Source organism: Sciurus carolinensis, chromosome 17 (assembly GCF_902686445.1).
Source record: "Sciurus carolinensis chromosome 17, mSciCar1.2, whole genome shotgun sequence".
NCBI lineage: Eukaryota > Metazoa > Chordata > Mammalia > Rodentia > Sciuridae > Sciurus > Sciurus carolinensis.
This window is the reverse complement of record NC_062229.1, coordinates 36,194,215-36,208,851: the sequence shown is the minus strand read 5'-3', so window position 1 is coordinate 36,208,851 and position 14,637 is coordinate 36,194,215. Positions and strand designations below refer to the sequence as shown.

The following is a 14,637-nucleotide window of genomic DNA, read 5'->3' as shown; positions in this document are numbered from 1 at the left end:
CTTTACCCTTTATCTTTTTTGCAGGGGAGATACTGGGGATTGAACTCAAGGGCACTCCACCACTGAGCCACTTCCCCAGCCCTATTTTGTATTTTATTTAGAGACAGGGTCTCACCGAGTTGTTTAGCACCTCACCCTTGTTGAGGCTGGCTTTGAACTCATGATCTTCCTGCCTCAGCCTCCCAAGTCACAGGCCACCGCACCCAGCTTTACCCTTTATCTTAATCAGATGGTGCCCCATTTTATTTGACCCACAATGATAGCACTTACAGCTTTTTAAATAATGAATCAGTTGCCCATATTAAAAAATCAGGATTTCTCGCAACACGAGATCCAAATTGCTATATGGTGGTAATCAAGATGAAATCAAGCAGAAACTGAGAGTTCCTGTAGAGTATTTGTGCTCTAGTTCACCACAGATCCTGCCACTCCCTATTACTCCCCCAACCGAGTTTGCATGTTGAGGGTTAATTACATGGTATTCCCAGATTCCCCAGACGTTGTTCTACTATGGAAAAATAAAGTGAAATATTTCTTGTCCCTGTCTTAAACTAACACGAAAAAATGACAGAAAGACCTAGGAGGTCCTATATTTCATGAAAAAAAGGGAGTGAATGTTCTCTTTTCTGTAGAAAGTAAGGAAATCACAACAAAGTTAATATTTAAGCAATGAAGTGTCTGGTTCAGAAGAATGCAATACAAAAGGCCACTCTGAAACCAATCTGAGTCTGTTCCTTTATTATCTTATCTGCCAAACTCTGTGTTAAGATTTAAGATCTCTGGTCAAAGTGAGAGAATCTCTTGAAACCCAAACAAACCCCAAACCCAAAAGTTCATGGGCCAGTGGGTTTGAGTCCCATCTCTGCCTGTATTCAAACTGAGGCACGCTAGATTTGACTGGTGGCTTTCATGATTGGAGAAGGAAGAACACTCTTACTTCTCAGCCAATGTCTTGGTTTCCCTGCAGGACAAACATTAATAGTTGTGGGTGGATAAACCACAGAATCCAATGTGCTTGGGGATGTGAATTAAAATTGTGATTGGAAGTCTATTTTTTTTTTAAATAAAGGCATTCATTTTATTGAGGTCGAATACATAGAATGTAATTGCTCATATGCAGTTTAAGGCAGTTTTGAACAAGAACAGTTAAGAAAAACAAAATCAGGCAAAAACATTAAACATGACTTAGAAAGTTTGGAGATACATGGCACCTGTATTAGTCATACTGCCATCACAGAATGCTGGGATTGAAGAGGACCCCAGAGACAACCCAGCCCATGTACAGAAAGGATTTGCCTGGATCAAATGTAATCCTAGCAGAGCTGGGTCTGAAAAATGAAAGGAATAATTTAAGGTTTGTCTTCTTCATTTTACGGGTTTCTCCCTCTCCCTTGTGAGATAAGCAGAGTAAGCCAAACTGTAAGTACCACAACATAGACTTCTTCCGTCAAGAGTTGCACACATCTGGCTTTTTTTTTTTTAATTGGTTCTTCTTAGTTATACATGACAGTAGAATTCATTTTGATAAAATTATATAAGCATGGAATATATCCTATTCTAATAAGGACCCCATCCTTATGGGTGGGCGCAATGGTGGGGTTCACTTAGGTATTTTCATATGTGTACATAGGAAAGTTATGTTAGATTCATTGTACTGTCTTTTCTGTTCCTATCCCCAGCACTTCCTTTTGTTCCCCTTTGTCTAATCTACTGAACTTCTTTTCTTCCCTTCCACCTCCCCTTTATTGTTGTTTAGCCTCCATGTATCAGTGAAAACATTCAACCTTTGGGTTTTGGGGATTGGCTTATTTCACTAGTATGATGGACTCCAGATCCATTCATTTACTGGCAAATGTCATAAAGTCATTTTTCTTTATGGATGAGTAATATTCCATTGTGTATATACCATAATTTCTACTTTTAATCAGTCATAAAGAATTTTTATTTTCTTAACTTTTGTTTTTGAAATAATTTCAGACTTAACAAAAGCATTGCAAAAATAGTGAAAAGATTTCCTGTAAACTTTCACGCAGAGTCCCTAAATATCAACATCTTTCTTAAGTAGAGTACAAGAATCATGAAATTAGCATTGATACAATGCTATTTCTGATTCACAAAATTTATTCAGCTTTCTTCAATTGTCCACAAATGTTGTTTTTTCTGGCCCAGGACCTAATCTAGGATTTCACACTGCTTTTTGTTCTCTCTTGGGTCTCCTTAGTCTCTTTTAGTGTGGACCAGTTCTTCAGTGTTTATCTTTCATGAACTAGACACTTAATAAAATGTTCCTCAATTTTGGTCTGTGCTTTCCTTTTGATTAAACCCAGGGTAACATCCATTGATGATTCTTGCCTAAAACAACCATAATTAATTTTAAACTAGAATAACAACAAAGAGAAACATATGGTAGATGAACCTATGAAAAGTATACATGAGAATGTACTGTGATCTTTTTTTTTTTTTTTCTGAGATAGCAGGTGGAAATCACAAAATTTCCATTTTTTTCTTTAAATTATTGGTGAGTCTTGGGTCCCCTGTTGGATGTCCTGAGCCTCAGGACACCCTTAAGACCCTTAAGTCCTATGTCTCATAACTTTGACTTTTTGGTTAATATGGCCTTAGGGCAACCACATTTCATACTTTGCAAAAACCTCAATCTTACACCTGATGCAGACAGATCTCCTTAGAGATTTGGACACGATCTGCTCATCCTGGTATTTGTAGTATCACTTGGGTTATACATATAAGCTAGGGTGAGTGATGTCCCACCTTTCTGCAGTCTTCTCCATTTTTCTAAATCGGATACTTCCCATAGATCTCAGCTCAAAGCTCTGTTCTACACAAAGTCTTTTGAGGAGAGCTGGGTCTACCTTTTTTCTTTGACATTTTTCTGCACTTCGGAATAATGTTTGGACCTTAGCATTCATTCAGTATATCCTGGCAGGGTGGGAAAAAAGAAGGATTATTAATGTCCCTCAAGAAATGGTAAATAGACATGTATAAAAGTAACGACTTCTAAATGAGGAAGAAAAGAAGAAACCTAACGAACATTCAGAGTAAATCACAGAAAAGGTGGCATTTGAAATGGGCAGTGAAGGATGCTGTCTGTGAACTGCATGTGAAGGTAGGAGGCTGTCTAGGCAGAGAAAAACTGGTTATGGACATAAAGCAGTCACACCTACAGATATACATAAGATATGTATTTGGGACTGGAATGGGAAGCTTTCAACCATGGTTGAAAAAAAGGATTGGGAGTGATAGGTTGAATTACCTTATGGGGGCCCTTATACAAAATACTTAGCCTGAGGTTTCAGGACAGTAAGTCTTGTAGGAAGATGGAGAGTAGCCTGAAAAAGGGTATTATTGAAGGAATGAACCCCAATCAGGAGGGTTCTAGGTAGAAAATGAGTACCTGAATTTAAGCAGCAGTTGAAAAGTAGCAGTCTACTTCTGAGCAACCATGTATGATCACTTCTCTGCTATTCTGCAACCTCAAAAGCTGAAAACCCAAAGGTGTTTTTTTGTTTTGTTTTGTTTTTTTAAAGTTTTCAGAAGATATAACTGGGAGAAAAACTTAAACTGGTGTGAAGCTATTTATCATTTTTGTTTATTTCTCTTGGTGCATTAAACAATGGTCACATTCTTCACTGCTCCTCCCATCCAGAAGTTATATCTATTGTCCCTCCGTCTGAAGCTGGGCTAGCCTTGTCATTGGCTTTGGCCAGTAGAATATGGCAGAATGATGCTGTGTAGCTGGAAGATCTGGAAAGTTCCCTCTAATAGCCAACTCTGCAGAAGTCCAACGACCCTCAACCCATCACAGAGTGGGAAAAGTCCCATATTAACAGAGAGAAAGGTTAGTCAGAAGGGTTCTGAATTACCCGGGTGGAGTGAAGCCTTTTGGGACTTTCTAGCTGTGCCCAGCCACCAGTTGAAAGCAGCTGAGTGAATGCCTCCGGTTAATACCACATGGAGCAGAAGAACCTGCCACCCCAGCTCAGCCCAAATTCTTGGCCACAGATTCCTGAGCAAATAAAGCATTTATTTTACACTACTAATGTTTGGGAACATTTGTTACATTGCAATAAACAACCCAAACAGACATGTCATTCAAACATTTTTACTGCAGAAAATAATAGTGTATTTGATTAGGGTGCTGCTCCAGTCCTCACTGTGTTATTTAATATAAGGTATGTGTGCATTTTATCCTCCTAAATTAAAGAAAAATCTGAATTCTGAAATCCTTCTGAACCCCAAAGTTTTTGAAAGGGATTATCCTTTGCATTATGGAAACAATTGTCTATACTTCCTTTCTGTCTTACACATTTACTAAGCCAAACAGGTTGCCTTAGACTCCTCTGTCATTTCATGTATCTCTTATTTCCCCAAATGCATTAGCAGTTTCTCTAACCCAATAGCTCTCAAGCTTCACTTTGCATCAGTGTCTTTTGAAGGACTTACTCCCCTACAGCTTCCTGGATCTATCCTCAAAGGTATAGTGGGTCTGGAGGGAGCATGACAAGCTGCATTTCTGGCAAGTTCCCAGGGAAATTGAAGCTGCAGAACCAGGGACCACACTTTGAGAACTAGTGCTCTGGGGAAGAGCACTATATTTAATAGTTTTATTGTATTTACCCACGTGGATGGGATGGTTTCAAATGTTCATCTGTACCATGCTTCTGAAGACTTTTACTCCCAGAGGTTCACCTGGCTAGGTCCCAGACTTAGAAGAAACTAATTTCTTGTTTTATTAGTTTGTATTTTGTGCTTCCTTCTCAGTTAATTAAACATTGTGGCTAAAATGTCTCCTGATCTCTTTTTAACCCGTCTTGGACCAGATCAATGGGAATACCTTCCCTGTGAATTCAAAGCTATTCTCTTATTTGTGACCAAAAATTATTTCCTTTCCTTTTGGTGGTTTCGGATATTTTTTGTCATCCGTTCTCAAAACAGGAGGGGCCACAGGCAAGACATCTTCTAGGCCAAAGGTCCGTCCGTGTCAAAGCCGGTCTGTTTTTCAGATGGCACAACTGAGGCCCAGAAAAGTGAAGCTATTTTCTTTTATGACCTACCGCCCACAAATGTAAGTACCCTGCTTGAGTCAGGTCTAGCCTGACCTGCACAAGCCGCCACAGAGGCGTCCTCAGCCCTCCCCCATCCCAGGACAGTGCAGCCGGTGTGTCTGTCGTAAACTTCACTTTGCACAAACCTCACTTTTCAGGCATTTTGGAAACATTTTCCCCCAAGGCTGATGGGTCGGTCATATTGATTCATCTTGACCAGGAACCCAAAACATCTCCCTCCCGCCCAGGCGACGGATCCCTGCCGGAGTCGCCGAGAGCGCCTGGAAGCGTCTCTCTCTCAAAGGCCAGCGATTAAGTTGGTTCCTCAAATTGTTCCCAACAGGAGGGGCAGGAAATAACCCCGGGCTTTGGTGGCGGCCGCGGCGGGAGGGGGAGAAGCGACTCCCAGGCAGTCCCAGCGGTCTCGCATCGATCTCGAGTCTGAGGTCCGACCGGGTCATAGTTCCAGCCGCTCGTCCCCAGGCTCCAGTCACTACCCGCCCCTGCCTCGGTCATTCTGCAAAGGGCTGAGTCCCGGAGCCGCGGAGTCCCTGAAGGCCTGGGCTTCCCTGAGGGGCCCTGCATGCCCGCGGCCGGGGTCCTGGCCAGGTGGAAGGAAACAGGTCAGCGGCAGCGGCCGCCCGAGGGAGGCGGAGCCTGGCAGGCCCGGGCCTGGAGGGCAGGCGGCCGGGACCCCCGCCCTCGCCTCCGTGCGGCTCCCTGGACTACTGGCCCAGTTACCGGGGAAGCGACCCGGCGCCCTCTCGGTCTCTAGGTCTCCCGCAACAGGTGGAGAGGCCGCGCGCCCGCGACGCCTCGGCGGGGCGGTCCCTCTCCTGCCCGCCTCTCGCCCGCCCCTCTCCACGCCCCCTCCCCTCCTCCGGGCCTCCGCCGCCTTCCTCGGCCGCCCTGCGGCCTCCCCTCGATCGCGCTCCTCCTCCTGGGCCCCAGCGCAGCCCCTCAGCCCGCGCGCGGAGCAGCTGAGGGCGCCGCGCACTCGCGGGACACGCGCGGCTCCTGGACTGGCCCCGAAGGGCGCCCCCGGCGCGCCCTGCTCCCTGCGCCACCCGCGCTCCCCTCCCTCTCGCCGGTGTCCCCGGGGCACAGGGCCGCGCGTCCAGCCCCGGACGCGCTGGGGGTCCCCGGGGACCGGCTAGCCGGGTCAGGGCGCGACGATGGAGGAGCCGCAGCGCGCCCGCTCGCACACGGTCACCACCACCACCAGCTCCTTCGCCGAGAACTTCTCCACCACCAGCAGCAGCTTCGCCTACGATCGAGAGTTCCTTCGCACGGTGCCCGGACTTCTCATCGTGGCCGAGATCGTGAGTGCCAGCGGGCCGGGGGCGGGGGAGGCAAATGGACCCGTCGCGTTGGCACCCGCTGTGCTTCTCCAATGCAACCTGCTCAGATCCTCGGGCAGACTTTGGGGAACCCTTTATACTCAGCCTCTGTTCTTCGCAAAGTGCAAAACTCAGAAGGAGGTCCTTTCTACCTCTTGGGGAGAGAGGGTCGTTACCCTCAAGATGTTTGTGGGGGAGGAAATCTCGCTTGTTGGGCACCCTCGGTGGCGGTGATCTATGCAGGGAGCAGGATGCTTGGTGGGTATTCGAGTTTGTGTTGCATGTCAGGGACACTTAGTGCCTCCTTCACCTGATCTCCACGTGGATATCTTCCTTTCTTAAAGCAAAGCTTTCCCAAGTCGAGGGGCAAGGAGAGGGCTTTTCCTTTTTCTAATTATCTCCCTGGTAGTAAAAATGAAGTGAATCGGGCGGAGGGTGGGGAGATAATTACTGAGTAAAATCTGAGAGTATCAACCTCTTTGAGAACCAAAGGGCCCCTTGTCTGGTGCTGTGCACATTCTGGTGCAGACTCAGAACGGTCCTGCCAACGGGTAACAGGGCATGTACTTGGTCCCCTGCATTGGAAGACATGGAGACTGAGGACGCAGGTGATCTGCCCAGAAGTCCCAGCCAATCCTTCGTAGCTGAAAAAGGAGTGGAACCCGATAAACGCCTAGGTTGGTCACCATTTATTGAGTCTTCGCCCTGTGCCAGGGTTATGAAACCCTTTAGATGCCTTAGGGACCTCATGTAGTCCACACAACAACCCTCAAGGTGAAGGTGACTTTAATTAAACCCATTTTACATGTGAAGAAACTGAGGCCTACGAGAGGAAGTAAACTTTGCCTGTGAAGGGTGGATCTGGAATGCAGACCCGCCTTTTTCCTGGTCTCTGTTCTTAACTGCTGAGGGCCATTCCTTCCATTTATCTGACCAGTAATCCTTTTGCTATCTCAGAGGCTTGTTTAAACATTGTGGAATTGAGACCTAGCCTGTGGAATTGAGACCTAGCCAGAGAATAGGAGTGATCATAGCATAGACATAACTGCAGTCCTGGACAGTCCCTTTGAGAAACCTTCAGTGAAACCTGTGTACATCAAAGAGTTTGCTCCTCCAGAGTCTCCAACCCCACCCCAAAGCTAGCGAATTCATCTCCAGGTAGTTCCAGTGCACAGAAAGTTTCAGCGATGTTAGCTTAGCCCATCTCCTACCTGATTTCCTTACCGGTACTGAAGACTCAGGAGACCCAGTAAAAAAAAAAACTGAAAATATTGGAATCACCTTGCAGGGCCTGACTTTACAAAGTTCAACAAATATTTGCAGTGCGAGTGGAGAAGTTGGCAGACTCCCCTGCTTGGGCAGGACAAACAGAAGCTAACATGATGGAGTTAGGGCTTCTACTCGGGTGGGTTTCCACCTGGCTGAAGTAAAATGTCTCTTTTTTTCTGATTTATGATCAATATGCTCTCTGTGCCACACTTTTTCAGGCAACATGAAAGTGAAGGAAGAAATGTAACTGGCCCACAATCCTATCACTAGAAATAACCATTGTTGACATACTGGCATGTATCCTTTTAGATTTCAGTGAACTTTTTGAAAAAGGTGGAAAAACTTTGTCACTCTTATTCCTGCTTTAGATGAGTTTTTATTTTTGACAGCTAATTAGGTACATGCTTTAGAGTCAAACAGTACTGCAGGCAGACATCTTTCTCCCACTCTCTGTTCCTAGAAATACCCACATTCAAATCTCTTAGCACTCTGAATAACATGTTTCTAATGCTTGGAGTTTTCTCCCTGCTGGTTAGCATTGTCCACTGCCTTCTGGCTCTGAAAGCTGAAGCCTTCACTGTCTCCGACCACCTCCAATTACATAATACCCTTCCTGTCTCCCAGGATAGTCATCAGGTGATTTGGTTTGGACCAACAGCCTGTGTTGACTCATGACACCATGAACACTTCACAGCTAAGCCACAGAGTAACCTATGCTTTTCCTTTCCTGCTCAATTTCTTGCTTTCTTTAGTGTTAGTAATTCTCTTTTTGCCTTATTTCCAGACATATTAGTCACTGATTTAACTAGAGTTGTGCAAATCTCCTGCTAGGAAGAGACCACAGTGTTCTATCAGGGTCATCCTCATGACCTGCCTGCCCCGTGGGCTCTGTCTTGTGACTGCACCTTCACCCTGAAATTCTGTGCTCTCTCTTAGGTTGAAGGCCCTGCCTCCTCTCTCCAGTGTCTTCCTCTGACTTGCCTTACCCCTAAGGGGGTGAGCTGCTCCTAGTTACCTAAGAAAGAATACAAGTGGAAATTGAAATTTTTGTCTTTCAAAATTCTCCTGTTACACATAATTTGACTAGGCAAAGATTGTTAGATTGGAAATAGTTGTTCTTCAGTATTCTATAGTCCTTTAGCTATTCCAATTAAAAAAAAAACAAAAAACACAAACATTTATTCCAATTCACTCCCGCCTTCCACATTGGAAGCCTGTACAATATTCCTTCTCCTCAGAGATCTGAGGTGTCAGTGATGTGCCTTCATATGAGTGTTTTCTTCCTGTTTATTGGGGACTTAGTGTGTTCTCCCAAAGAAGGAAAACTCATGTAAGTTTAAGGAGTTTTTTTTTTTTTTAATTGTTTTTTTCTTTCCACTTTTTCAGTTCTTTTCAAAACTCTTTTCCTACTTTTTTTCCTATCATGTGTTTTTTTGCCATTTTTCTTATTGATCGTGACCTGCTGTTTGCATTTATTATGCCGTGAACATTTTTCAGATCTCTGATTTCTTGTGTTGTTAGTTTTCTATCATAAGGAAGTACCATATTTGATTTCCTCGGTCTTCTAAGACAAATATGTTTCTAAATTTTACTAATATAAGCAATGCTGCAACTGCTGTCCTTTGTCCATCTGTCTGGGCTTGCCCAATTGTTTTCTTGAGGAAAAGTTCCTTAATGTAGAATTGCTGGGTCAAAAGGTATGCAAATTTAAGGGTTCTGTGACATGTTCTGAAGTTATCTTCCCTCAAAGTTTTACTGGTTGAAATTGTCATCAGCAGTGTGCACTTTTTTAAAAAAAAAAATTACTTTTTTTTAAATTAGAGGAACTCTTAAAATTCAAAATGCTAAGGATCATCTTATATGATATACTATGTTTTGATTCTAAGATTTTTTAATTTCGTTATTTGATATCTGGATCATAAGGATATAGCTTAAAACCAATTCTATCTTGAATATCATCTTCTGAAAATATGGTACCACTGATTTTTTTTTTTTTTTTTTCTTGTGATGCTGGGGATTGAACCCACGGCCTTGTGCTTGTGAGGCAAGCACTCTGCCAACTGAGCTATATCTCCAACCCCCACTGGTTCTTTATCTGGAGGGGGAATATGTATATTTCAAATTATCACTGACCCTTTTCTGAGATTATGCTAAACCTGACCCCAGAAAAATGCTACTTTTTCAGCCTCATAAAAATATTAAGATAAAGAATTACTGAGAACCTGACTTCTGCTTGTTACCTGAGGAAGTGAAATAATAGAGAACGAAACATGATGTTTCCTCAAGTCACTTGTCATAATTGCTGGGGACGAGTAGCAGCAGCTATGCCTACTCAGACACTCAAGGCTATGCCAGTGTAACACCGTGTTGAAACCAAATCATGGGCAGTTTCCTTCCTTTTAAAGTTTTATAACAAGCTAGAAGCAATCCAGTCCTTGACCTGTGAATTGTAGGATGCTGTGATCTCATACCTATTACAAGTACTCGAAGAATAAAAGTGATTTGTAAGAAGCCGAGTTAATTGCACCCTTCCTGTTATTGGTGACTTTAAAATGAATTATAGCATCCACGCAATAATGTGAGGTCACCTTTTATTTACTTACTGTCATGAGCAAACTTAGTTGGGGAAAGACAAATAGGGTTTACTGAGAGCTGGAATCTAAATTACTATCTTGTTCCTTTTTTAAAACGTAGTAAATGAAGTTTCCATTTCACAAAAGCGATACCCAGTCTTAGAAAAAATGGGAAAATGCAACTAAGAAAAACATCAAAAAATGAATTCTTGCTTCTACAGTGGTTTCTCATGGGCATGATCCAGAAGTGGGTAGGGTCCTGAAGTTGTCTTGGTTACTGTAATGCCTGGGGTTTATAATGGTGTTAAGCACCCTGGGGACTAGAAATGTTAAATGTCCTGAAATGCATGGAACAGTCTCCAGCAACACAGAGTTGCTTCACCAAATGCCAATAGCTGTTGGTTCACTGTTCATTGTTGAGAAACTGAATGAAACATTATTTACCCTTTGGAGTTAAGTGTTCCAAAATTTCTTAAGTAATTTTATGTTACTAATCAATAAGTATTAAAAAAAAAAAACATAGTCCCTTGTGATTCTTTTTGTTTCTTGCCATGACCTTCTGTGCTGGTATCTTCCATTTGTCCCTGAGATCCATTCTCCACCTGTTCTCTACCTGGGAGGCTCACCTGCTGGACTCTCAAGGACTCCCACCCTCTGATGTGTCTCTTGCTTCATTCACTGAAGGAGGCTCTGGGTGAAGAAAGCAGATTCTGGGTGTCCATTACTCAGGAGTCCTCCTTGGTCAGCAGGTTGACTGTGTCCCTCCATGGAAGGTGGGCTGTCTGGGGACCCTCTCCTTGATGCTTTTTTCTCTGGCCCTGATAACTGTTCACTCCTTCTCTGCTTACTGTTTCCAGGTACTGCACTATTACTTGTGGTTTTCCTGCATTCAGCTTTACAGATAACTCCTTTATTAAACTCTGCTCAGATTACCCAATGTGAGTGTGCCTGGTTTCCTGCTGAGACCTGACATGTTGCATTTCTTCATCAATGATTAATTTCTTAACGACATTCTTAATGACCACATAGTATTCCAGAAATATCTAGGCTCCACTGTTCAGTGTATGTTTATTTCCTTTTTCTAACAGCAGTGTAGCAAACATTCATTAAGCTAAATCTTCTTGGATGTCTAATATTTTCTCAGGATCAGTACTCAGAATTGATAAAAAGGGTCAATGAATCTTCTTAAAGCCAAGTTTATTGGGTATGCAGTAAAATTTACCCTTTTTGGTGTGAAGTTCTATGAGTTTGGCTGTGTGTGTTCTTTAAAAAATAGCTTCATTGAGGGCTGGGGATATAGCTCAGTTTGTAGAGTGCTTGCCTCATAAGCACAAGGCCCTGGGTTCAATTCCTGGTAACCCCCCACCCCCCACACACAAAATAGCTTCGTTGAGATATGATTCATATATAAAATTGACTTTTTTTTAAGGTCTACAGTTCAGGGACTTTTAGGATATTCACAGAGTGCACAGCTATCACCACTATTCAATTTTAGAACTTCGCCTCAAAAAGAATCCCCTCTTAGCAATCACTCCCCATTCCTCCCTTTCCTCAGCCTTTAGTAATCATTAACCTACTTTCTGTCTTTGTGGATTTTCCTATTCTGGACATTTCACATAAATGGAATGCTACACTATGTGGTCCTTTCTGTCTGGCTTCTGTCACTTAACATCCAGTTTTTAACAACCATCCGTATATAGAATACATAAGCACATTATTCCTTATGTTGTCAATAGTATTCCATTGTATTTATTTATTTATTTTTTTCATTCATCAACTGATGGACATTTGGGTTTCCATATTTTGACTATTATGAATAACGCTGGTATGAATTTTCATGTATGTACAGGTTTTTATGTGAACATTTATTTTTGGTTCTCTTGGGCATTTAGCTGGAAATGGAATTACTGGGTTACATGGTGTCTTGGGTTGAGCATTTTGAGGCACTGCTAGATTTTGTTTCCAAAGTAGAAACCAGCAGCAGGATGTTCTGGATTCTTTGCACCTCACCAAGACTTACTTTCTATTTTTGATTCTTGTCATCCTAGAGGCTGTGAAGGGGTGTCCCATTGTGGTTTTGATTTACATTTCCATTGAGTCTAATGATGCTCAGCAATCTTCATTTGTCTGTGGAGCATTCCTGTGAGAATTCTCTTTTGGAGAAATGTCTATTAAATTCCTTTGCCAGTTTTGGGGCCGGGATTGTGACTTAGTGGTGGAGGGCTTGCCTGTCACATGTGAGGCACTGGGTTGGATCCTCAGCACCACATAAAAAATAAATAAATAAAGGTATTGTGTCCATCTACAAATAATTATATATATATATATATATATATATATATTTACACACACATACATATAAATTATATATATACTATATATATATATATATGTATAAATGGTTTTTTAAAAACAAATCCTTTGCCAGTTTAAAAAATAGGATTAATTTAGCTTTTAGGGTAGAGTTGTGTGAGTTCTCCACATGTTCTGGTACAAATTCCTTTTCAGCTATTTGATTTGAAAATATTTTTCTTCCATTCTGTGGGTTGTCTTTTCAGTGTTCTTGATAGTGTCTTTTGAAGTGCAAAGTTCCTTTTGATAAAAGTCCAATTTGTGTGTTTACTATTTTGCTTGTATTTTTGATATCATATCTAAGAAAACTTTGCCTAATCCACAGTCATGAAGATATATTCTTCTAAAGAATGAAGAAAAAATGAAGATATTTTCTTCTAAAAGTTTTATGTCTTACATTTATGTTCAGTTTGAACTCATTTCATGGTCTGTGGTTCATTTTGAACTCGTTTTTGTGTATGGTGTGAGGTAGGGTTTAACTTCAGTCTTTTACATACAGATATCTAATTTTCCCAGCACCATTTGGTTTTTTACCATTGAATTTTCTTAGCATCCTTGTTGACCATAAATATAAGGATTTATTTCTGAATTTTCAGTATATTTGATTGATCTATATGTATATTCTTATACCAATACCATACTGTATTGATGACTGTAGCTTTGTACTAAGTTTTAAATCAGAAATCGAAATCCTTCAACTTTGTTCTTCTTGTCTAAGATTGTTTTAGCTGTTGTGAGTCCCATGCATTTCCACATGAATTAGGATCAACCTGTTAATAACTGCAAAAACAAAAAAAGGCAACTACAATTTCAATATGGCTTGTGTTCCATCTGTAGACAAATGTGACAAGAACTGCCATTTTAACAAAATAGTCTCCCAATTCATGAACATGGGATGTCTTTCCTGTTATTGAGATCTTCTCCAATTTCTTTCAACAATATTTTGTATTTGTAGCATACATGTCTGCACTTATTTTATTAAATTTATTAAGTATTTTATTCTTTTTGATGCTGTTGCAAATGGAATTATTCTCTTTCTTTTTCAGATTATTTAGTACTAGATTATTGAACTCCAATTGAGTTCTATATCCTTGATCTCCTATTCTACAACTCTCATTTGTTAGTTCTAATACATTTTGTGTGGTTTGTCATATGTTTTTAATGCTTTTTAATATTTCAGTCAAGTTGTACAGAAAAGTTGTGTCAATTTGCATTTCCTCTAGTGATGTTTCATGAGTAACAGGGTTTGTTTCTGCAGAGAATCATACTTTCTTTTGACATTTTCCAATTTGGGGTGAGAGAGATTCAAAGTACTAAAAACTAATTTGGCATGTTCCCATGCCAATCAAAGAGAACACCAGCCATTAACAATATTCATGGGAATGTGGACATGTGAAAAAGAACAAATTGTTTTTGTTTGCATTTCTGTGATTATTGAAGTTGTACATTTTAAAATATGCTTATTAGTCATTTCTGCTTGCTTTTTCTTCTACCTATTTAAAAAAGGGAAACTATTTCTTTCTTTAAAAAACATTTTTAAAGATAAAAGGGAGAGAAATCCTTACTGAAAATTACCTCCCAGGAGGGAAATAAGATTGAATTGGGAAGTGTGTTTGAATGGGGATGTCTGCTGGCTTGTTTGCTTTTTTTTTCTTTCATACTGGGGATTGAATGAGGGGTGTTTAACCACTGAGCCACACCCCAACCTTTTTTATATTTAATTTGATATAGGGCCTCACTAAATTGCTTAAGGCCTTGCTGAGTTGCTGAGACTGACTTTGAACTTGTGATCCTCCTGCCTCAGCCTCCCAAGCCACTGCCATCATAGGCATGAGCCATCCTGCCTGGCTGGGATGCTTGCTTTCAAACTCCTCACATTTATTCATGATTTAATTTTTTAAGAATAATACATCTTTGCATGAATGTAATTAAAGAAACTTAAGGTAAAAAGTGTACATTGCACAAACAAATTTCAAGTCACTTAAATAGTCACCTTCACTCCCTCTGGACCTCACTTATCTGAAATGTTTTACTATTTTT

General features: G+C 41.4%; 1 protein-coding gene across 1 annotated transcript in view; it reads left to right on the top strand.

The window, feature by feature from the left end:
- Positions 1-6,003: 6,003 nt before the first annotated feature.
- The window catches only part of Cmtm8 (CKLF like MARVEL transmembrane domain containing 8), a 101,869-nt gene continuing 93,235 nt past the window's right edge, over positions 6,004-14,637 (top strand). The window contains exon 1 of the mRNA XM_047532492.1: positions 6,004-6,385. Within this exon, the coding sequence (XP_047388448.1) occupies positions 6,239-6,385 (147 nt within the window). The 5' untranslated portion in view covers positions 6,004-6,238. The remainder of the gene's footprint in view (positions 6,386-14,637) is intronic.